Source organism: Lagenorhynchus albirostris, chromosome 1 (genome assembly GCF_949774975.1).
Source record: "Lagenorhynchus albirostris chromosome 1, mLagAlb1.1, whole genome shotgun sequence".
Taxonomy (NCBI): Eukaryota; Metazoa; Chordata; class Mammalia; order Artiodactyla; family Delphinidae; genus Lagenorhynchus; species Lagenorhynchus albirostris.
The window spans coordinates 61,638,895-61,664,011 of record NC_083095.1 but is presented as its reverse complement, the minus strand read 5'-3'; the positions used below and the strand labels follow the sequence as shown (position 1 = coordinate 61,664,011).

Sequence of the window (25,117 nt, the reverse complement as noted above, 5' to 3'; positions counted from 1 at the left end):
GCTGGGCCCGTGAGCCATGGCTGCTGAGCCTGCGCATCTGGAGCCTGTGCTCCACAATGGGAGAGGCCACAACAGTGACAGGCCCGCGTACCGCAAAAAAAAAAAAAAAGATGAAATAAACTTTATTCCCTGTGATGGGTTTCACACCAAATCCAACTTTAATTTATGTGAAAAGTATGTGAAAAAAATGTTCAAGTTTTAATTTTTTTCAAATTTCAGTCCTAGAATTAAGAGGGCCCTTAGGTAAAATAATTTTCCTGAGGTCCTCAATGGCAGAATTATTACTAAAAATCAAGCATCCTGACATTCAGAACTTCTTCCACTGTAGTACACTGACTCTTTAGATTAGTCTTTATGTTCTGAGCTTGAAAACTGAATAGTCCAGAAAAAATATCTAAGTACAGGGAGTTACCAAATAATTCCCTTGAAAGGGAGATTCATAATCAAGTTTTATATTATGGAAGAGACAGATTTCTCTTCCATAATTACTGTCCTTTTGTCCCTTGGCAAATTTACTCAACATCATTTTTATTGGATCTCCTCTATCCCAGTTGAAAGTCTTCTCCAAGTTTGAATCTTATAGCACCGTCTTCACTGATCCAAAAAGTATACTTAACTCTTTCTGCACATAATTTAACAATTTAGTTTAATAGGTAAAATAGTACTGTTTTATGCCTTTGAGTGAGAGCCCTGGAACCAGACCATCTGGGTTTGCATTCCAGTGCTGCCACTTACAACATGAGCAAGTGTTACTTAACTTTCTCTCTTCCTCAGTTTCCTTATTTGTAAAATGAAGTTGTTGACAGATCCCACAAAACCTGGTTCTGCTCTAGTCTCAGAACAGTACCTGGCACATAGTAAGTGCTCACTAAATGTTAGGCACTATGATAATAACTATTGTTATATCATTTATATAGTTGTGATAGTCCAATGACTAGTCCGTCTTGAATATCTGTATTGATATTATCTGCCATAGCTTAAAAAGTCCTTGGTTGTTCAGGGGAAGTAGAAGGATGTATATCTAACCAAAGGTTTTAAATGATACCTAGCACAGAACCAAATTCTAGTACAACTAACTTAGAAACAGACCTTCAAACAAACCTAGGGAGACACTGCAATCTCCTGACTATATTCTAGTAGTCATCTTTTACATGCTATGTTTTCTACTGTCTTTGAGATGACCCATCCTCAAGTATTAACTGTAATGGTCTTATCAAATTATGAGTTTATCTCACCTTGAAATCTCATCAAAAATAAACATGGATATGAATACCTTTTCATGCCTACGTATGCTATATAGGAAGAAACAGAAAGTGAATATTTATTTATCTAGAATTTAACTGTATGAATCCAGGAAACATATTTTTGCCTCTCCTACTATTATCTAAAGATATATATATCCTTCCTCAATGTTCAAAGCAGCATATTTATAATAGTCAAGACATAGAAGCAACCCAAGTGCCCATCAACAGATGAATGGATAAAGAAGATGTGTGTATATATATATATGTGTGTGTACCACAATGGAATATTACTCAACCATAAAAAAGAATGAAATAATGCTATTTGCAGCAACATGAATGCACCTAGAGATTATCATGCTAAGTGAAGACAGGGAAAGACAAATATCATATGATATCACTTATATGTAGAATCTAAAAAAAATGATACAAAGGAACTTATTTACAAAACAGAAATACACTCACAGACATAGAAAACAAACTTATGATTACCAAGGGTAGGGGATAAATTGGGAATTTGGGATTAACAGATACATACTACTATATATAAAATAGATAAACAACAAGGACCTACTGTATAGCACAGGAGACTATATTCAATATCTTGTAATGACCTATAATGGAAAAGAATTTTTAAAAAAGAATATATATATATGTATAACTGAATATGTATAACTTTGCTATACACCTGAAACATTGTAAATCAACTATATTTCAATAAAAAATAATTTTTTAAAAATTAATTACTTAATTTAATTAAAAAACAAAGATATGGATATTCTTATATACCAGAGACATTGTTACAGTTAAGTTCATTTAAAAATATTTCAATGATTCAGAAATCACACTCCTAGGTATTTAACCCAAATGAGTTGAAAACTTTTATCCACAGAAATCTGCACACAATTATTTACAGCAGCTTTGGGACTTCCCTGGTGGTCTAGTGGTTAAGACACCACGCTCCCAATGCAGGGGGCATGGGTTCCGTCCCTGACTGGGGAACTAAGATCCCTCATGCCACACGGTAGAGCCAATAAATAAATAAATAAATAAAACAGTGGCTATGTACATCAACCATATTTTAATAAAAAATAAAAATATTTAAAGCAGCTTTATTCATAATTGTTAAAACTTGAAAGCAACCAAGATGTCCTTCAATAGGTAAACTGACAAATTGTGGTACTGAGTACATCCCATACGATGGAATGGTATCCAGCCATGAAAAGACATGGGAAACCTTAAATGTATATTGCTTAGTGAAAGAAGCCAGTCTGAAAAGTCTACATACTGTATGATTCCAACTACATGACATTCTGGAAAAGGAAAAACTATAGAGACAGTAAAAAGGTCATGGTTGTCAGGTGCTGTGGTGGAACACAAGGGATTTTTAGGGCAGTGAAACTATCTGTATAATTCTGTAATGGTGGATACGTGACATTATGCATTTGGCAAAAATCAATATGGCATGAATTTTTAAATACCAGTATTAAAATGTTACATTTATGTTTAAGTATTACTATTCATTTATCTATACCATTTACATTTCTTTCCAAAATTAAATTTTGCCCATAGACAAAAAAAAATCCCAATTTTAGTTTCTTGTTACAGGCATAGATATCAGCTGATTTTCTTTAAAACGTTCTTACTATTTATGTCAAGTGTGTGAAGACATTAGGCTGAAATATAAGTAAATAAGAAAACCTCTTTTAATGGCTCTCAAATGCATCTTCATTTGAGACACCAGCTGCCTGATTCTTATACATCACTACATTACAGAATCACAAATAAACCAAAAAGAATGGGATGATGTGATATAAGCCAACACTACCATGTAGTCTGCCTTATCTAGGAAGTGGCAATTATATCTGCTCTTCTCAAAAGCAAAGGATACATCATTAAAGGGTCCACAGGCATTGACCCTTCTTTAAAACTTATAGTCTACTACCATTTAGCATGTCTGTATGCAAATGAATTCGTTGTACAGGTATTCATTAACTACTGACACTCAGTAGAATATGTAGAAAACAATTCAAGTACGATAAAGATGAATCCTCCATTATTTTTCCATTGACATTATTCATCAATGTTAATATAATAGTCTTTTATTTTTAAGTGCTTTTACTTATGTTGCTTGCATTCCTAGATTCTTCTTGCCTTCATTTCGCCCAAAAACTTGTTTCTTAAAATAGTTTGCACAGGGACTTCCCTGGTGGTCCAGTGGTTAAGAATCTGCCTGCTAATGCAGGGGACATGGGTTCGAGCCCTGGTCAGAGAAGATCCCACATGCCGTGGAGCAACTAAGCCCGTGCGCCACAACTACTGAAGCCCTCATGCCTGGAGCCCGTGCTCCGCAGCAAGAGAAGCCACCGCAACGAGAAGCCCGCGCACCGCAACGAAGAGTAGCCCCCACTCACTGCAACTAGAGAAAGCCCGTGCGCAGCAACAAAGACCCAATGCAGCCATAAATAAATAAGTAAATAAATAAGTGTATAAAATAGTTTGCACATATTCCACTTGCTCTCTCTCGAGTGATTATCAACCATTTAGGGAATTAACAGTCACTCTGTTATAATGACAACAGAACCAGATGTAATATCCGCCACCCCCACAAAAAGGCATTTATTCCCCATGTGATTTTTAAAAGGCTACTGAAGAAACATGATCTCAATGACAGAAAACTGAGACAAGTATAAAAACAATAGAAGAGATAAAGAAAAAGAAACAAACAATCGTTCTCCTAGAAGTTTTAACTCATGAACTACCTCAAGTAAATTATGTACTTTGGCATTCAAAGGAGTCATATTCAAAATTCATATGATAAGACCTTTAAATCTTATTTAACTGTATGTAAAATAATTTCCAAAATAAATAATTCTTAATGACTGTTTAAAATTTGAGGGGAAATGTAAAGGTTTTCACTGCAGACCATGTTTTTTAAATTATAATTTCCACAGCAATGTGATTTCCAGGATAACATGCTAGCTGCTGATGAAAATGACAATATGCTTTTACCTAAACAGCTCGGCCTTAAACATATTTGTCACACACATTAATTTATTGCCTTTCAACAACATCTCTTATCTTTTATCTATTTCACTCTACTCAATAGCCTATACATTTCTAATAGCTCCCTCTGCTAATTTCTCTTCATTGAAATGTTAAATATTGTTTATGAGTTCCTTCAAAACCTTCCCAAAATACGAGCTACATATTATAGGTATATTGATTTTCATAAGTATTCAATATAATTTTGATTTTGAAAAAGGAAAAACTATTTTAAATGTTTATATAATATTCTACAAAACAGTCTTCAACTGAATTTTTTTTTGGTAAACTATTGTTGCAGTCTTTTACCAATGTTCCTTGGTTCAGTATAAATGATATGGTAAATTTGCATTCAAATTCATGGAACTTTTCAAATCTGTTTCCCATTTAGCTGACCAGCCAAAAACAGTATTTTCATTTGTAAACAGCTGTTTCATAATCAGCTCTTTTGTACTATGTGGAATTCCATAAAAGATAGAAAATTTTATTTAAAATATAGGAACTGCATTAATCCATTGCAAATCATTGATTAGTTTTTGTATACTACCACACAGTTTAACTTATAAGGAAAGATTTTAAGGAAAATTTAATCTTGTGTCCAAATATAACATTACTTTAAACATGAGGTCATCTAAACATCTGTCTCCAATATATCACTGGGGATTTAAATCAAAAGTCTGCTAAACATGTACAATCATTTTGAAAATAAATAACAGGACAAATTTTGTCTTGATTATGATTATCATGCATTTTAAAAGGAAACATTTATTCTAATAAGAAAAGTCTGAACTAATTTAAACTTTATTGACATTAAGTTAAAATAGTTTCTTACAAGAGTAAGAGGTGTATTTCATTTATTTGCTGTTTAACAATACTTATATTTTAACTTTTCAACATTATACACTATTCCTTTATCTCTTCATGGATTTTTAATTACAAAATATTCAAGGAAAACTTTCAAGACAAAATGTTTCCACTCAGTAACTGAAAAACTAACAATATTCTTCTGAGCTTTTCTTCCTTTAGGGCAACTATGAATCCTCCACAAGGACTAAAATAGCTCTATCCATTTAATTGACTCATGCTTTATGCCTTAAAATAAAATGAACATGGCTAATTACAAAAGACAGTTAAGGCAATAATTTCCCTTCAAGACTTTATAATTAGCAAAAAATTGATGTATTTTAAAGAAAGTTTAATTAAAACAAACTCTATACCTTACTGCAGAATTTGTTTCTAGTAAGAGTATTTTAATTCAGCAACAGGATTACTTCAAAAGCCAGCTAAATACTTGAGATGAATTAGCATTAAAAATAAACCAAAATGCTTCATTTTCTAAACAGTTTCTGCCAAAACTAAAATGAACATTAGGAGTCGAAAAGCTGGAGAAGGCAAATTAAAGCATCACTGAATAATACATCCTTAGAAAAACACTGTAGTATTCCCTAATACAGCAGAAATCACCAGAAAATTCAGGCACAAGGGTTATAAGGGATATTAATGTCCAGGCTGATCTTGCATCTAATAAGCTGTGACAAAATCTAACTGTAGAAGGTGGTAGTTATGGATTTTAGAACTCCCACAATTCTTTTCTTCTTTCTGCCTACATCTCAGAAGAACTGATAGCTTTGGCATGGTAATTTTAGGTCATGTATTCTGCCTTGATAGCTACAGGCTAAGAAATTTAAAATGCATTTGTGACACTGTGTATGGAACTCCTTAAAAGCAAGAAGTGTGTCTTACTCATCTTGGATGCCCACTGCCTACAGCTGCACAAAACACATACCTACAGCTTGATAATGCTTGGTCAATGCATGAATTAGTTAATGAAAGGAACATCTAAAAAACCAAGAATTTGTACCCTGGTTCAATTGAAACAGCCTACTAATAAACTGCCTTAGTTTTCCCACCTATAAAATGAGGATAATTCTTAACCTGCACCCTCACTGAAGTATTGAGAAAACTGAACGAGAACATACATTAAAAAGTATCCCAGAAACTAACAGTAGTAAACAAGTGTAATTATTATGATGATTCTCAACAATATATGTAGGTTAAAACTGTATACACAGAGAAACAGATACTGAATGTGAGACAAAGTATCTATTAAAAGACATTCTTTTGAAGAAGGTTAAAATTAAGATAATTTGTTTACCAAAATAACGTGATATGTCAAAATAAAGAGAAATTCACTTTGGAAGTACAGTTTAAAAACTGGGGGCTAAGAAATCCCTTGGGAAAATTTGTCTTGTATCATTTTGTTTAACTTTATAAGATGTTGAAAACTTATTAATGTCTTTTGAATTACCGGGAAAAAACTCAGGCTTCTTATATAGTTAATACAAATGAGTTTATCCTGGATATTAGCCTTCCCATTCCAAAAGGTTTGATACTATAATAGATGCCTAAAGATGTTGATTCAGCATAAGCAATGATAAAAGTATGATTCTTCTATTGCCAGTGGTTTTCCCCAAAATTTAAACAAACACAGATATGACCTAAGTGGGAATTTATACTGATCTTTGTGTTAAAATAGCACAGATTTATCTTTATGATCATTGCTGTCAGTTAATTCCATTTTTTAAAAAACACTGAAACATAAAAATAATTTTGCTTTACTATAGTTTCCATTTGTATAACCTTCTCACATTCAAACTTTGGGTTCCAACATATAAGTTTCCATTTCTTTCTTTGTAGATTTGCTCTACTATGATGTTGATAGTAAGTGGCTCCTTGAAAAATCATTTGATTTGGCTTTTCCCTATTCAGTTACTCAAAATATGCAAAGTACTATGTGTCCCTTTTATTTTCTAGATCATACTGATTTTTATTTTTCAAAATATCCACATAAGCAAGATTTTCATATATATTCGTCTGAGTGCTTTAATATGACACAGTCCCCACCTTCAGGGACAGTATTTCTCAATTTTGGCTGCACATTGGAATCAACTGAAGCAAGTTTTAAACTGCTAAGTCCTGGACCCAACCCCCAAAGATGCTAATTTAGTCGATCTTGGGTGTGGCCCTGGCATCAGAGATTTTAAAGTTACGCAGGTGACTCTAATGTGCACTCAAGGCTGAGAATCACTGCTTTGGAAGTTTATAGTCTTGTAGGGGAGATTACTAATAACAGCAACCAACACCAAATTATGGGGTGCTTCCTTGTGTCAAGTAGCAGGCAAAGCCTTTATGTGCATTATCTCATTTAACTCACAAAAACCTTATGGGGAAAGATTCTGTTAATAATTCCTACTTTATGAATAAGGACATGAAGATTAAAAAGATTAAGAAGCTCTCCCAAGGTTCTACCACTGCTAATTGGCTGAGAGAGGACTCAAAGACAGCTCTCTCCACCTCCAAGTCCAGAGAGGGAACTACCCTCATGGTAGAAACCACACCATAAACCAGGTCTTTTAAAGGGGCAAGTGAGAGTGCTAGTGAATAGAAATAACTGAAGAATTACCTGCAGGGATATAAAAACACTAAACTTAACAAGATATTGAAAATATCCATTTTTCTCCTTACCCTGATTGTCAGAATAAATTGCAAACTTTCTCAAAATTGTAGTATTTGAGGCAAAAACAAACAAACAAAAACACTCCCAGGCAGTGTCCTGATCTAGCTGCATATCTCTCAGTTGTCATGGACACAGGAAGGAACAATGAAATCATTATTTGACCATTATTTTTCAGTTGCTAGTCAGCATATGATTCCGTCTGTAAACTGCATCTCTGCATTCCCTACAGATCAGGGGAGCTGTCCCTCCTGGTAGTGACAGAATAACCACAAACAAAACAATCCTTCTCAGGGGAAAGCCATCTTTATCTGTCAGTATCAGTCAGTTGAGAAACAGAGCTGAAGGCAGCTGAAAAAACAGTTTGACTATTTTAAGTTTACAGGTGGCCTTATAATGGAAAGTTTTACACACTGAAATTCCTTTTTCAAGTTGAAAAAGTTTGGATAAAAAGGGACAAAATTTGGCAGTATTTTTATGCAATTCTTCTAACCAGCTTGCGAAAGCAAAATATCAAATTTTAGTGAAGCTTGGTGAACTAAGCACCGGCCTTTTGGCAAATGGACTCAGTTAACTGTTACCACCCTTTCTATGCTGCACATTCCTCATAGTTAAAATCAGATCAGCCACATGTACCTGTTATCACAGGGCCTGGTATATGTAAGAAATATTTTCTGAATGAATTCATGAACATTGGGGAGAACTAATTCAAAAAATATTTTTGAAAAGCAGACTGTATACACAGTAAATAATGATAATGTCAGTATGTAAATAATAGAACAACTGCTTAAAGCCCAGCTAAAAAGTATTTTGATGTGCATATTCATTTGCGTGTGTGTGTGTGTGTGTGTGTGTGTGTGTGTGTGTGTGTGTGTTGTTTTTTGGAAGAAACCAAGTTGAAAAGAGAAGGCATTTGACTGATAATTTCATAACCATTAGTATCAAGGATCAGATACTTGGGGTTCCATGAAAGGCACCTTCTATGCTTTCTCCAACATTTGGGGTGACAATGCAGATGGGGTGGGTTTATTTTATAGGTGGTTCAAAACCTTTTTCCTGCTTGGCCTACCGTAAGTTAAATGTTTTCGGGGTGAAAGGCGCAGTTTGGAGACTATCCCATGGAACAAAGTACAGTTAATTAAATTTATCAATTTAGCTACTAGAATAAAATTTTCCTAGAATAAAATCAGGGTTTTAAAAAGTCAGATTAAGCCACTTTTGATGAGAGTCAAAGAACATGGGGGGCCTTTGGTGGGAAGCCCTGGACAGGCCCTGAATAAGAGCACTGAACCTTGGAGTTGAGTGACTGGAAAAAGATACAGAAACTAATGAGAAGAGGACAAACAATTACAAACTTGGGTAATAATTTTGCCTGGGGAAAAGACTAACAGAACCTAGTTAACCTATAAATCAGTAGCTGTTGATCAGGTGGTCTCTTTATCTCTGGGTGGGATATAGAAATAACTACATTAAAGACAAGGTCTTTATTACTTGTCTTGATTAATGATGCTTGATAAAATTTACTCCAAATGTTACTATACAATTTTAAGATACTAAAAGTTATTACGAATGATAAATGTAATAGAATAACTACAAAAATATAAATGCCCTTCTCCTCTAAAAAAGTAAGCCTTGGGATAAGGGCATACCCCAAGTTATTTGACAGGGTGACCCCTGGGCTGTGAATTAAGAATCACTCCTCTAGGCTCACTGTGGAATACTGGAAAGAAGATTTCCAGAAGCAACCTAATGACTCCATTTGGGGAATAAAAAGACCACTTCATCTGATGAAAAATAGGATTATATTAATGATATCCAGGTTTGAGAACAAAACAAGACTCTACCACCCCAAATCAGTCAAGTTAAGCGAAAATAAGATTAGGTTTCAAAAAGGTAAACAGAAAAATAGAGTTTACATTATAAATTGTAGAACAGAATTACAGTTACCTTATATTCATATAATGTGTCACTCATCTATGAAGATTTTCTAAAATGCTTGGAATATGCCTAAATACTTCTATGTGTTCCCTCTCCATCAATAACAACTACACTTACTAGGCACATTTACAAGCACTTTATACATATCAACCCATCTGACCTTTCCAACAGCCCTATGAAGCAGATTGCAATGTCTCCATATTTTATGGAGGGAGCACAGACATGTTAAACTGCCTGCCCATGGTAACACATCTAGCGAGTATCCGAGTTGGGATCTAATGCCAGGTGGTAAAGCATCAGAATCCCCACAGGACACCACCTCCTGGTACAACCTCTACTCTCTTTGTAAGGTAAAGTTCACTATTAAAACATGGATGCCTCTTGACAGGATGTCCTATTTTCTTCTTTGTTGATCTCAGTTGTACCCGTTTCATTGCTTAGCTCCCAAGGTGTACTCAAAAGTTTGCCATCTGTGTAACTATCTTTGGAAAACAATGTAATTCCAAAACAAAGATCCAATAACAAAAGTGAGGTAGATCAATGTTTTCATATATATAAATATATTTCATATACAGACACACACACACACACACACACATACACACGCACACACACACATGAATGTGTTAAATAACTCTGGGATACCAGAGTAGAAACTTAATAGACCAGAAGAGAAAATAAAGATTAGGTTGCTCTGACCCCACTAAAGAAGTCCCCTGTCATGTAACTACATGCGTCTCTCTGTGTCTGCAATGATGGTGGGGGTGACTTGGCAGTTCTTGAGGGAACATGGGACAAGCAGAAAGACTGACTGGAAGAAAACACAACTAACACACAGGGCTTTGAGTTTGAGAAAATAAACCAACATGCAAATAGTAAACAACTCAACAATCAGTCTACCCTTGTTATAATCATTCCTGAGAAACCAGGTATTGGGAAGAAACAGGTCTACACCCACGCACAGTCAAGATCCAGACACACATCCATTCGCAGAATCAATCGGACTTACAGTATTTAGGATTAAAATCCCTCCAAGATTGACTCCTACTTAGAACAATCAGGGCAGGAAAAATAAGCTTCTTTAGATTTTCTTTTTCTTCCTTTGCAGCTGTTAGGAATAAAATGGAATAGTGCAACTTAAGCAGTACGTGGTTCCTGGGGTAATGTCTCACTTTGGTGGCAGGAGAGCAGCAATGATTCTCCTCAGCATCAATGACATGTACTGGGCCTGGCGGGAACTGGACCAACTCCTTCAGGTCATTTAGGAGGCAATATATGCTCTAGTGTCTCCATGAAAGGTTTAGAATATTTCAAATTAATTAACATTCAAAATTGAAAATCAAAATAAATGTGACATTCATTCAGTCAGTCATCTATTCATTCAACGAATGTTTATTGAGTACCTATCCTGTACCAAATTTTGTTTTAGGCCCTAGGGATATAGCAGGATACCAAACAGTCCAAGATTCTTATCCTCAGGGAGCTTTTTGTCTACTGAGAGAAATAAGAACATGTTTTAGTATCTGTCATTGTTCTACATCAAGCTTATTTAACGATTAGTATTATGAATTCTTACATTTAAATAAACATGTCAATGTTACAGATCAATAAAATATAAAAACTAGGATTTTTCTTTTAATTTAATATATGGCTATTTTTCCAGCTATACAATGTTAATAAAGTATATATTAAAAGTATGACTTCCCTCATGTTCATTCAAATGCAATACATAAGTTCATATAGACTGCACAAATCATAACAAAAATGCAGACATTTTCCAATGCAGAAATAATTAATTCCCTAACAACCTATACATACTAATGACCACCACAACCCTCATTTTCTCCAACCTTGATGCTTCCTATATTACAGTTCTTTGGTTTGTACTTCCCCTTTGGTCCTCCTCTGCTGTCTGACTATTCAAAATCCATCCATCCATCCATTTATTCATTGCACAAATATGTCCAGAAACAACTGGAGTGAGAACCTCTAGAACCCATTTGCCCTTGTCCCTTAAGACCAGAGTTTCTCAGAGGTTCAAAGAGACCTGAGATCTTCTGGTTTTTTTGAGACTCTCAATTTCCTCTATTAAAAAGTAAAGAAATGCCAACTAACAGAGTTATTAACATGTAGCTTATTTTAAATGCCTAAATTTCACATAGTAATGCTTTTAAAACACACAGTTGCAATGACAAAAGCTATGACTTTATGTCTAGCTTTATTTGAAAGAAGTGCCAGGAGTTTAAATTTACAAGGTCATCTGTGAATGCGAAGCCGCATTCAAAGGGCCCTCCTTATCCTGCTGGCACCCTTTCCCTCTTGGCTGCTGGCACATTTCCGTCTCATTGCTAAGGAGATGCCACCAGGCTATCTCCACATATAAATGTCTCACCATTGCTTACAGCCCTTGAACCCTCCAGGGAGGCTAACCTCAGAAGGGCACAGGATCCTATACTTGGTCTTAAGAGTCCTAAATGTCCTGGAAGTTCAGGGCTCCTATTAGTGATATTTCACACTTAATACAGGTTAAGAAAAAGATTTTTGCGGCTCACCTACAAATTTCATAACATTGGTCTAGAAGGAAATGCACCCTGATTGCAAAAACTTAACCTAAAACTACAAATTTTTGGAACAGGAGCTACACATTTAAGGTATCACATGAAACTCTATATTTTCTCAAACATGATAACTGCATTCCTCTTTTTTTCTTATATATCTGTCTTATATGTTCTTCTATACATGGTAACTGTCTTTTTTTTAAATTTTAACTTGCCCACAAAAAAAACTTGTCATCCATTTATAACTTATGTAAATAATGGAAAGTGACAGACTTCCTTTTTGAGTTTACAATAGAAAATATTTCTGTGTATAGCTGCACATAAGCAGCAACTGTGCATCTTACATTGATTAGATGACAAATATCCCATTATAGAAAGCAAATCATACTGTTTAGCATAGGACCATTTTCATTTAGACAACTTTGATCAAAAAATAAAAGTCTTATTTTCAGTGCTGTTCTGAGAAACTATCACTCCTACAAGGAACATTCCCTCACCACTGGCAAAACAAGGTGCTACAAAAAAATTCAAAGTACTTGGCTTCTAAACTAAAAGGTCTTTTCTTTACCTCTGCCACACTGAGGGCTGGTTAGGCAGGGGCACAAAAGCAAAATAGGTCTCAGCAGAACTATATTGCTTTGCTGCAAATGCAATTTAAATAAAAATAGACTTACTGAGTGGCTACTACATTCTAAGCACTGTGCTGGGCCTAGAGATACAAAATAAATAAGACTTGTTCTCCACCTAAAAGGGGCTCACTCTTCGCAAGATTTAAAAAACAAGAGATAGGGTCTTCCCTGGTGGTGCAGTGGTTGAGAGTCCGCCTGCTGATGCAGGGCACGCAGGTTCGTGCCCCGGTCCGGGAAGATCCCACATGCCGCGGAGCAGATCCTCAGGTGATTGAGCCATGGCCGCTGAGCCTGCGCGTCCGGAGCCTGTGCTCCGCAACGGGAGAGGCCACAACAGTGAGAGGCCCGCGTACCGCAAAAATAAAATAAAATTAAATTAAATTAAAAAATAAAAAACGATAGATCCAGTATAAACATGTTTAGTGCAATGAAAACTGCTCAGTCAAAAATAAAATCGCTAGAATCTTTGGTACTTCTAATATTCATCTTCTTTATTTTTTTCCTAAAATTTCATAACTGTATATATTTCTCATTAAAAAATAATTTGTTTAATTTAGTAATCATTTTAGAAATAGCTTAAAAGACATGGGAAAGTTATACTGCCATCTCGTGGTTAAAGGTTCATTTACAGCAAAAAGGACTTACTGGTATTTCCCAATAACTCCACAACACACTGTACAAAATTAATCTAAAGAAAGATAATTTCCTGTTTGGAAGTTATGTTTAAGAAAAATATAGTGGCTTCCCTGGTGGCGCAGTAGTTAAGAATCCGCCTGCCAATGCAGGGGACACGGGTTAAAGCCCTGGTCTGGAAAGAGCCCACATGCCGCGGAGCAGCTAAACCCACGTGTCATAACTACTGAGCCTGTGCTCTAGAGTCTGCGAGCCACAAGTACTGAGCCTGCGTGCCTAGAGCCTGTGCTTCGCAACAAGAGAAGCCACCGCAATGAGAAGCCCGTGCACCGCAACAAAGAGTAGCCCCCGCTCACCACAGGTAGAGAAAGTCCGCACACAGCAATAAATAAAAGTTTTAAATTTTAAAAAAAAAAACTATATTCTTCATACATCTCTCTCACTTTCTCATGTTAAATGCCACTAGATTAAAACAAGAAACGGCGTTTTGAGTGGCAGCCTCAGATAGATAAATAAAAAGAACTATGCATTTGGCACTCTAGATCCTGTTCACAGAAGCTTATCATTTACTTTTAGTGTAACACACACTCTAACCCTGAGAATTTAAAGAAACAAAATTATGGAATCTAGGAGCTCTGTTTTCACAAGGTAATCTCCAAGACCTACAAGCAACTAATATGACATTTATGTTAAGCTTATCAACAACTGTTATTTGATCGAGGACCCTAAATTCAAAAGCACCACATTATGGCAATAGATGGAAGCACTACTTTCTTCCACCCCTCTTATATATAGCAACCTACTTTTCCATATATAGCTAAGAACTATAATTAAATGGAAAAATTAATTCTGAAAGTACAGTCCTCTACATTTTTCAAGTGTGTAATCCTCTATAATCTATGTAAGGCACCTGTTCCAAATGTTTTACAATGGTGGAATCTAATTAAAAGTCTAGACACTTCTACATCTAACTCTGTCATCAGAAAGCTTTTCCTTTTTTTTTTTTTTTGAGCAAATCACCAAAATTATAGGAAGACAGCACCATCTATAGGTCTGCCCAAGTACAGAATGAAGTTCTTAGATGTTACTGCCCACTGTGATACAGTAGCTAACCAAATGTACTACCCTAGAAGAAAGTTCCAGAATAAGCCTGTTCATTCTGAAATCTCTCCAAAGCATTTTACTCTATCTCTACAACCATTCTCCAAAATAATGATTGTAATAGTAACAACAACAGCCACAGGAACAAGAACTAAAACCAAAGTTTCACATAATTGCATTATTCTGATTTGGGTAGACTTGATGATTCATAAATATAGGTCACTTTTCAAGAAATATTAGGACATTGGCATGTCTTCTCTCTCTCTCACATACACACACAATGTAAAACTTTTTGGTCACAATTCTATTTTAGGTGTCATTCAATCCTATTGAAACATATATTTCATTATTCTTTCTCCAAAGTTATATCTTCTCCCTACAATAGTCCATTCTAGTTTTTACAGACATTCAACTAAATTCACCCTTGCGTCTAACCTAAAGCTACCAGACTCATACAAATTAAAAGGTTCAAGACAAATCAATTTTTTATGCAACTTAAATGTCCTCCTTTGTCACAGATTAGCTTGTCCAGTCGGCTGAGTCATTCCAGTGCCTTACCTAATTGTATAAGGGTTCGATGAACAATCACCTGAGGACTGAGGCTCAGCTTGTTCATAATCAATTGCCTGTAGGGGCTGGCAGAAAAGATGTAGCCCTGCAGATGCTGACAGAGCCCCCTGCTGGGTAATATGGAGAATTTCATACCAGTGCTGTGGCTGGCACTTAAAGATCTGGCAAAAACAAGAAATGGCCAGTTGCATCAAGGGTAGACCCTGTTTGTTCATCAGTACTCAAGTTCCCAGAGCAGCTACAATATTTAACCCAGCTAGAAAAAAAAAGAGGTCTTACAAGGGCGGTACTCTGTATGGGGGCTGCTAACCTGATACATCATTCTGCATACAAGGCAAGGTGGGGTAGTGGGTAAGAGTAAAGCTTTGAAAGCAAAGAGAACAGAGTTTGAGCCCATGCTCTGTCACTGGCCTCAAGCAAGTTACTCAATTTCTCTAAGCTTCCCTTTCTTCATCCTCAAGAAATTACAAATTAATATTGATGATATAAGCAAAGTGAGGTGCTTTACACATAGTAGTCATTCAATAAGTGTTAGCACTTAAGATTTATCATATCATTTCCTGTTGTCTTATTGTAATTATTGACTAAATAATTAGGTAGGATCCACCCAACCCAAACAAACACCCAGAGAAGTTCATTTGCAACTTCTTAAGATAACAAAAAGAATGAATGAGAAAAACTGAACTCAAAATAAGGATGAGCACAGCTATGTAACAAAGAGAAATTGGTATCTGAGGATCTAACATCAGTTTCAAAATTTACCTCCGAAATATTTTTTAAAATCATTAGAATCCACATGACTCTTGATTCTCACATAATTTTTACTGTATAATTTAGAAATTCAAGTCTTCGGGGCACAGAAAAGTTGGAAATATCGATCGGGAAGTTACCTGCACGTGGATAATACTGAAGCCAGAGAGCACAGAGATAGCAGAGTGGGGATGGGTAGAGAACTTGGAACCCTGCAGAACATCAATTTTTAAGGAAAGGGAAAGAAGAAGAACCAGCAAAGAAGACAGTAAAAGAGTGATCATACATGGAGAAGGGGGTGAAAATCAACAGCAGAGACAACTTTAAATAGAAAAATTGGTTACAGATGTGAAATTCCACCAAGATTAGGTAAAATTAGGAATGAAAACCAGTAGTTAACAGTTTCAGCAAAAAGGTAAAGGCAGATATGCCAATTAGAGTAGGTTGAAAACTGAGTGAGGAACTTTTCACAAAGGTTGACAATGAAAGGAAGAGAAACACAGGACCATAGCTTGAGATACGGACTGTGAATTTGAGAAACACAATATGAAGAGAAAAATAAAATGAAGTGCCTGTTGTGGGTTGAACTGTATCCCCCACAAAATATATGTACAAGTCCTAACCCCTGGTACCTGAGAATGTGACCTTATTTGGAAATAGGGTCTTTGCAAATATAATCAATTTAAGATGAGGTGATACCAGACTGGAGTGGGCCCTAATCCAATGAGCAGTGTTCTTATAAGAAGAGGGAAATTTGGATACAGACACACAGGCAAATAGGGAGAGAAAGCCATGTGATAACAGCCAAAGAACACAAGGATTGTGGGCAACTGCCAGAGCTAGGTGAGAAGCATACAACAGATTTGGAAGGAACCAGCCCAGCCCACACTTTGATTTCAGACTTCTAACTTCCAGAACTGTGAGACAATGAATTCCTGTTGTTTTATGCCACCCAGTTTGTGGTACATTGTTCAGACAGCCCTAACAAACTAATAAACAGGGACTGTCAATAACATTCAAAAGATACAGACCTACTAGAATATTTACAAGGTGACAGAACTACCATATGACCCAGCAATCCCACTCCTGGGCATATACCCAGAGAAATCCATCATTCAAAAAGACACACGCACTGCAATGTTCATTGTAGCACTATTTAAAACAGCCAGGACATGGAAGCAATCTAAATGTCCATCAACAGAGGAATGGATAAAGAAGATGTGATACATATATGCAATGGAATATTACTCAGCCATAAAAAGGAACAAAACTGGGTCATTTGTAGAGACGTGGATGGACCTAGAGACTGTAATACAGAGTGAAGTAAGTCAGAAAGAGAAAAACAAATTATCGTATATTAATGCATATATGTGGAATCTAGAAAAATAGTATAGATGATCTTATAGGCAAAGCAGAAATAGAGACAAAGACGTAGAGAACAAACATATGGATACCAAGGGGGAAAGGTGGGGGTGGGATGAATTGGGAGACTGGGATTGATATATATACACTATTGATACTATATATAAAATAGATCACTAATGAGAACTTACTGTATAGCACAGGGAACTCTACTCAATGCTCTGTGGTGACTAACTGGGAAGGAAATCCAAAAAAGAGGGGATATATGTATACGTATAGCTGATTCACTTTGCTGTACAGTAGAAATTAATACAACATTGTAAAGGAACTATACTCCAATAAAATTTTTTTTAAAAAATAATATTTACAAGGTGTATAAACCATGATCACATCAAAGTATGGAAATAATTGACACAAACATAATGATTTAAAAGCAAAAGGAAAAGAAAATTGGTAAGAAAAATAGTTAAAGTCTGGAACAATTATAAAGAATCCTGTAGAAGTCCCTTAACCTGGTTTCATTCATTGTCATTTTAAGATACCACATATGTAAATCATAAAGATGTTTGAAAATGATTGGTGCATCTCTTTTCAGTTTGGGGTACTGGAACAAAAGATGATACATAAATCTTAAAAGTGATCATGGGCCTCTCACTCAGAAGGTGGCAGAGATTACAGACTTGAATGTTTTCATGTCATTTCTTAAATGATTACAATAAAATAAAACACTGTTGAAGGAAAATATTGTTGCAAGTATCAGTTGTCTGATGACTAGAACCCCAGAGTACTTTTCTTTCTTCAGAGTAGGACCCTAAGAATAATATTCTGAGGGTTGGGCTTCTGATATTTATTCATTAGTACAGTCAACAAACATTTCTGAGCACCTATTGTACTATACCTAAAACACCAACCAGATTCTCAGTGGTCTGAGATGTTGTAGTCAAGACAGTGGTGGGGCACAGGGCCAGAGAGCAGGGAAGTGAGGAAGGGCTGGTTTAACAAGGTGTTCCTAAAATGTGTAAAAGTTGTTTTATGTTCTTATATCAGTTGAATCATGTGCCCACATACTATACTTACACTTTTAAAACATGTTTCAGTGAAGGACAGTAAAATAAATCCTTTGACATGTACTTATTTAATTCATAGTTTATTTGTTCCTTAAATTCATATTTTTGAGAACTAGATTTTCTTTGAGAGAGACAAGACTATATTTCAATTAAAACACATCCTTTAAAGGTATTTCATAATTAATTTGATCAATAGAGTTGCTTCCTCCTATGGGGTTGAAATAAGGGGAATTTTTCCTCCCTAATTACCCAGATGATGGGTTCCAGCCTCCCTTTGATGTGTCATAAAGGCTCACCTGTTTCACTACAACCTGCTATTTATTATCAAACAAATTCAGTTTGCCAAATCCTGAATTTCCAAAGGTGCCATTTATCTAAATCACGTGCGTGCCCCCTTTGCACGCATTCTGAAAAAGAATTTTCCTTGGGCCTCCCTGGTGCCGCAGTGGTTGAGAGTCCCCCTGCCGATGCAGAGGACATGGGTTCGTGCCCCCGTCCGGGAAGATCCCACATGCCGCGGAGCGGCTGGGCCCGTGAGCCATGGCCGCTGGGCCTGCGCATCCGGAGCCTGTGCTCCGCAGTGGGAGAGGCCACAACAGTGAGAGGCCCGCGTACCGCAAAAAAAAAAAAAAAAAAAATTATACTAAACCTTTTTAGTGACCTTTTTAGGTTGAAAGCCTTGGACTCTCTCCCATCAATATAATGTACATTTTACATGTACTCTCAATAGTTAATCTCCCAGCAGCCTATCCATTAATCCCAGGTTTTCCTCCTCCAGAAAGTCACTTCACTTTCTCATTTGATCCCTTGAAGATGATTAATGAGATAAACTATACAAAGTAATTGAACTGCGTTTAGTGCAAAACTGGAAAACTTATTTTCAGGATACTTTGACTAAACAATTTGACTAAGACATCTCCAGCCAGATGGACAAAATAAAAACAGTGATTGAAGATGTGGTAGGGTGTTTGCCTACAAGATACAGGGGATTAGGATGGGGCTGGAGAGGAAGAAACAACGGCCTGGCAATTTTGGGAAATAAATCAGTGTCCTGCCAGCATGGTGATCATGTATAAGACAGATGGAAAAGAAATTCCCTAAGAAGAATTCTGAGTGGAACTTGCAGACGTCAAGGAATATGAGTGCAAGATTTTGGGAGGAGGGAGGGTCCTAGTGATGCCACTGTGGAGAAAATTTAGCGTGGACAGGGCCTAGGTGTGCCCTCGGGAGGGAGCCTGACAGGCCTGGGCAAAAGCAGGGTCTCTCAGGGGGTCAAGGGGACTTCGTCAGAGACCCAGGGAGATTTCTGAAGTTGAGTGCCAGAGCCCTATGAGAACTTGGGGAGAATACCCATTTGCGCAGGCCTAAGAGGCTCCTACACGACATGGGAAATAAGAACCCCATGAGCTTTGGAAACACATGGAAGAGCCCAAATTGGTCATTAGGGAGAATGGGAGGGTCTGAGGTGGAGCCATGCTCCTAGCTAAAGGAAGAGATGTGCATAAAAGGGAAACCTCTGAGAGCCAAAGCCAGAGCCCCACTGAGAGCAGACAACAGAATGATGTGGGATCTGGGGGATTCTAAGGCCCAGGGACCTTGGGAGCTCTAGCAAGCTTGGGGGAATTCTGTCAGTGTTGCTGTCAGGTTTGCTGCCAATCCATTTAGTGTCTTTTCAAGAAGTAGAAAAAGGTTTCCCTTCTCCCCAAGGTGGACTCATCTCTGCTCTAGGATACATAGATTATGAATCAGTACATGGACTAGATTTCAGCTCCCACTTGCTCAAGTGGCCAGAGCCCTTTTTCAGTCCACAATCTGCCCAACTGTACATAGAGGTGCCAAATGGATTGAGAATTTCCTTTTCACTAAATGCAAACCTTGTGCCCACACATGGAATTATTTGGAGAGAGCAAGATACTATTATGCAAAAAGACCGTAAGGATTGTATTTGTAGATAAAAGTTGTTTTAAGGGATGTAAACTAATAAAAGATAGAGAGATGGTAAAGGATAATAGACTTGATCTCTCCAACTTCTAAAAATATCTGCCAATGGGAATAATATTTTCCTAGTCCCTCTTGTAGCCTGTTCCTATAGAAATGATTGCATGCTTGTGCAACCACAGGCAAGTTCATTAGACCCTCTGGGTATCAGTTTCTTCATCCTGGAGGTGTGGTGAGGATTTAAAATGTTGATACATGTAAAGCTTAGAACTGGGTATGGAACTTAGTACTTACTCCATAAATGTTAGTTATTTTTATTACTTGTATCATTCAGTGTTAATGAGAATGTTAAAGCTGGTGTGTCTGTAGAGGCGATCTGGGAGCATTTATGCAGAAAATGGTTTTCAAGTCAGGCCTTGAAAATGGGCATGGTTTCAAAAGGTAGAGAAAATTAGGGGAAGACAGTCTAGGCATTGGGAATAAAGGTGGAAAGGCACAGGCAACATTCGAGCGTAGTGAGCAGATCTATTGAGCAGCAACCGAATGGAATGTATGGCAGAGGACAGGAAAATAAGTCTGAAAGCTAAATTGAGGGCATGCAATTAAGGAGAACAGAATTCATTCTTCTCTCTCTGGTCACAAATGAAAGCCAAGAAAGATTTAACTTGCAACCTTCTGCAATCTGGCTCCCACTCTATGTAATCTCTTTTCTCAAAGGTCTTCTAATTCAGTGCTTCTAAAACTTGAAAGTACAAACCAGTGACTTGGGGACCTTCCTAAAATGCAGGTTCTGATATGGAAGGTCTGGAGTAAGCTTAGCCTGAGATCCTATATTCTTAACAAGCTTCCAGGCGCTACCATGCCCCTCCCTGCTGCTCATCCGTGGACCAACTTTGAGTACTAATCCAATGGCCTCTTCTCCATCTCATCCTTACCTCCTCTGCAGTATTAGGCCTTGTTGATCTTCCTGATGCTCTCATCATTGGCTTCTACTTACTCACCTGAATTTTATGCTATTACTTGAAACTAAGAATGCAGACTAGGAGCCTGCTCTATAAAACTCCAGAACATATTGTCTTCTCTTGAGCACAGCTTTCATCATATAAAACAAAGCTGCCATTGATAACAATATCTATATATAATAGCTACAGCTACAAACTCAAGGTCAGTCTTTAGATGTGTATTGTCCAAGCAACTATCAGTGCATCATTTGGTCTCTTAAATGCAAATATTACAAACCACCTTTTAACAAAAGACACATGTATATCACTATAAAAGACACCAACTGCCCATCTTCTTTGGAAAATAATCTCCCCCGATATCCTCACCCCTCCCTGTGGGCACTGGCTACAACTAATTGGTGCAGAGATGGGCCCCTGACAAATACTGGGTTATTTTGAGTCCTTCCTCAGCATTTTACACTGGGACTGAAAAAAAAGCAAGTTAGTCTCTTGTTTTCTTTACAGAAGTCAAGAGCATGTAAGCTCAGGAGCTATTAGGGACAACATTCTGACACATGAACTGAAGAGCAGAAAACAGCAGTCATCTGTGAGAAAGAAAACTGATGAAGATACCAGGAAGGAACAGGGAAATGTCTCCAAAGCTTGGCACCCTGACATCCTTGCTCATCTCCACAGAGACCATGTAGGCAAGGCTTGACCACAGTCTCACCTGAGTCTTAGCAGAATGCCCTGTGATTTCTTCCAACATAAGGGAAGATAAACAGCCTAGTGAGGAGCTGTTGGGAGGCTGTTTCTCCCGTTATCCTGTGGAAGACTGACACAAGGCCATTTCTCATCCATCTCCCTAGTTTCAGTTCAGCACAAGACTTTCCACCTCATTCCCACTTAGGGTAAAGCTGCAGACTTCATCATAAGTCTATAAAACTCCTCAACAACAGAATGACCCATCACTCTTACCATCTGTCATCTGGCTTCTTCAGTTCTGTGTTGTCTACAGAACAAGGGGCACAGGGAACCGACACCACAATGACTTGCTTTTGCTGTCTGTGTAAGTAATTAACTGTCTGAATCCATTTGGTCATGTTTACTCCTCACTGGGTAAATCTATAGAAGTATGACAAGCCATCCTAATGGCTATAGAAGTATTACTTGGGACCCAGTTATTAGCCACCACCTTGCTGCCTTGGAAATGCTTAACCATTTGGCCAAGGGAAGAAGTAAGAAATGGCAAGAGTTCACTTCCTGAGATCCCCTCAGTGCTCCGGCTCCTGATTATAGTCAGTTCTCAGGAATGCATTTCAGACTTTGAATTCCATGAGATACCCTAGTATTTCTCCAGTAAACCACTCCAGCTTCTTTTTTTTTTACCCTTAAGAAAGCTAGAATGTATTTTTTACTACTTTTTATTGGAGTATAGTTGCTTTACAATGTTGTGTTAGCTTCTGCTGTACAGTCATAGAAAGTATTTCTAACCTTTACCATTGAAAGGTCATATAATACATACACACACTGGTGTTGCATTTGATGACAATATCAGTAATCAGAACTTCAGTGTTAGCAATTCAAGTGTATTTTGTTTTTATTAAAATTCTGCCTCTCGTATATTAATTTATTTTTGGCCCTTGACGTAGTATATGTAACATGATTAGCCTGTCTTATAAAAGCCCAATAAATATAAAGTTTTATGAAAATGTTATTGGCCAAGTGGGGAAAAAAATGACTCTTTTTCACTATGATGAAAGTATAAATTACACTCATCATTTATCAATTGTAACTTCATAGTACTAAATATGTAAGTCAACTATGCTATGTTTAATTTATCTTATAAATGTACTGATTTTCATTCATATTAGTTACAATTGTAAGAACATGATGGAAAAACACATTATATTTATGCCAAATATGTATCATCCAACAAAACAGTGTAAGTAGGATTAGAGTTTGATCTACTTTTAACATCCCTTGAGTTTAGCTGTGTCTAATACCCAGAATGATCATCCAAGCCAATATACAGATACTTATGAATCACTAGTCATAGGTTAGGATGTTCATCAATTAGCTTCATTTCCCTACTGGGCCAGCTGAGTTTTATTTGATCAGGGTCATGGACTCTGAATCAAGCCAAGTCAGGGACAGCTGGCAGAGTCTTGGACATTGTGGAAATTTGACCAAAATGGTGTATAAATTGGTGCAAATTCATCATCACTACTGGGAAACAACTAAAAAAGTAGAAAGTGGGGTCACTGACATCATAACAACAAATAGACATAGCACAATTACATATAAGAAATGAATGCCTTGATTGCCGTATTAATGAGATGTCATATTTAGGAAAGTGTAGAGATTGTTAAGTGATATATCTGGCTGCTTGTGGTACTCCTAGAAGCAAGGAGTTTGTGACATGATGATAACTAGTCATAATTTGTCCAAATTTGTTTGAGAATAAAATTTACTAGTCAAAGTTAAACATTAGACATCTAGTCATCTTAATATGATTTACTAGTGTTACCATAATAATTTATTAAGAGAATAGTTACATTTATAAAAATGTTTTATGGTGATGAGTGAATTATAGTAATTATTTTATATATTCATAATAAAAAATGCATCACAGTATGTAAGATTAAATTTTCAATCAACTCATAATTTATATTTTAAAATATCTTTAAAATACGTTCACATAACATAATCCCGTGGGTAACTTTCTCTAGCCACTTAGTCATTATTTCCATGATTAGTTATAACAGATTTCTTCCTAAAGGTTTTTTCCCCCACAGCATAACTCTCCATAAATTAATGTGAACCTATCATATCAAAGGTGTTTACATGTGTTAATATATTCATTTAATTTTAATATGCTTACTAAGGCACGAATAGCTGCAAGCAAGCTAGCATTGCATTTAATAAGAAAACCTGTGGAGTCCTGAGGTAACATACTTTAACGAGGGAGGTAGGAATTACATAAGATCTGAGTTAGCCGGGGAAAGAAGAGGCTACAACTGATAGCACAACTAAGTCAACTAAGTCTGACGCCAACTGGATCATTTCAAATAAAATAGCCAGCCAGGCAAAAAGGCCTCCTCCAAGTCGCAGGCCTTGGGGCTGCCTGCCTTGCTTTACAGGCTAGGAACACAGAAGGTGGGGAACCCGAGAGCGGCCAGCGCGGGCGCCGCGGCGACTTGACCTGGGACACGGGACACCCGACACCCGCCGCCCGCCGCCCGCCGCCCGCTCCCGGCCTCCTTTGCTCGCGCGCTCCGCGGGCTCGGGCTCGGGCTCGGCAGGCTCTGCCCCGGGAGCGCGGAAGGCAGAGGAAAAAGGCAAAACTTCGGTGGGGAGACTTGTCTGAGAAACGTTTTCGGAACACGCGAAGGGAAAAACGACTAGCCCCCGGCGGGGCGGCCTTACCAGCGGAACCACCGGCCAGGATCTGCTGAGAAGCCTCGTTCACGAAGCCGACAGCGGGCTTGGCCGACATCTTCGCAAGCCAGACGACCACTGCTTGGGCTGAGATGCGTGGGCGAGCTCGCCAGCCTGAATGCCGGCCTGCAGAGCCTCTCCTGAGCGAGAGTGCCGGGGCTGGGTTAGTCCTTGGGCCGAGTGGCTCCCTGTGGGGCGGCAATCCGGCGACTGCTCGGAGGCGGCGGGCGGTTTGGGCCACAGACTCAACGCGTGATCTCCGGCGGGTCGGGACCTGCTTGTTGCGCTGCTTCAGGTGCTCCTTCTCGACCCCGCTTTGCTCCCTGGGCTCCGGGAGGGACCCTGAAGGAGAAGAGACCCGCGGATGGAATTGGGTTGGTCGACCGCCT

General features: G+C 37.6%; 2 protein-coding genes across 3 annotated transcripts in view; one reads left to right on the top strand and one right to left on the bottom strand.

The window, feature by feature from the left end:
- Positions 1-25,117, bottom strand: part of SLC25A21 (solute carrier family 25 member 21) — a 534,640-nt gene that overhangs the window by 491,889 nt on the left and 17,634 nt on the right. For both annotated transcript variants that reach the window (XM_060143361.1, XM_060143344.1), the window contains exon 2: positions 24,717-25,070. Coding sequence is in view for 1 of the 2 variants with exons in the window: in XM_060143344.1 (XP_059999327.1) it covers positions 24,717-24,786 (70 nt within the window). In the remaining variant the exon portion in view is untranslated. The remainder of the gene's footprint in view (positions 1-24,716; positions 25,071-25,117) is intronic.
- MIPOL1 (mirror-image polydactyly 1) overlaps positions 24,893-25,117 on the top strand; it is a 327,507-nt gene continuing 327,282 nt past the window's right edge. Inside the window, exon 1 of the mRNA XM_060143284.1 lies at positions 24,893-25,023. The gene's annotated coding sequence lies outside the window, so the exon portion shown is untranslated. The remainder of the gene's footprint in view (positions 25,024-25,117) is intronic.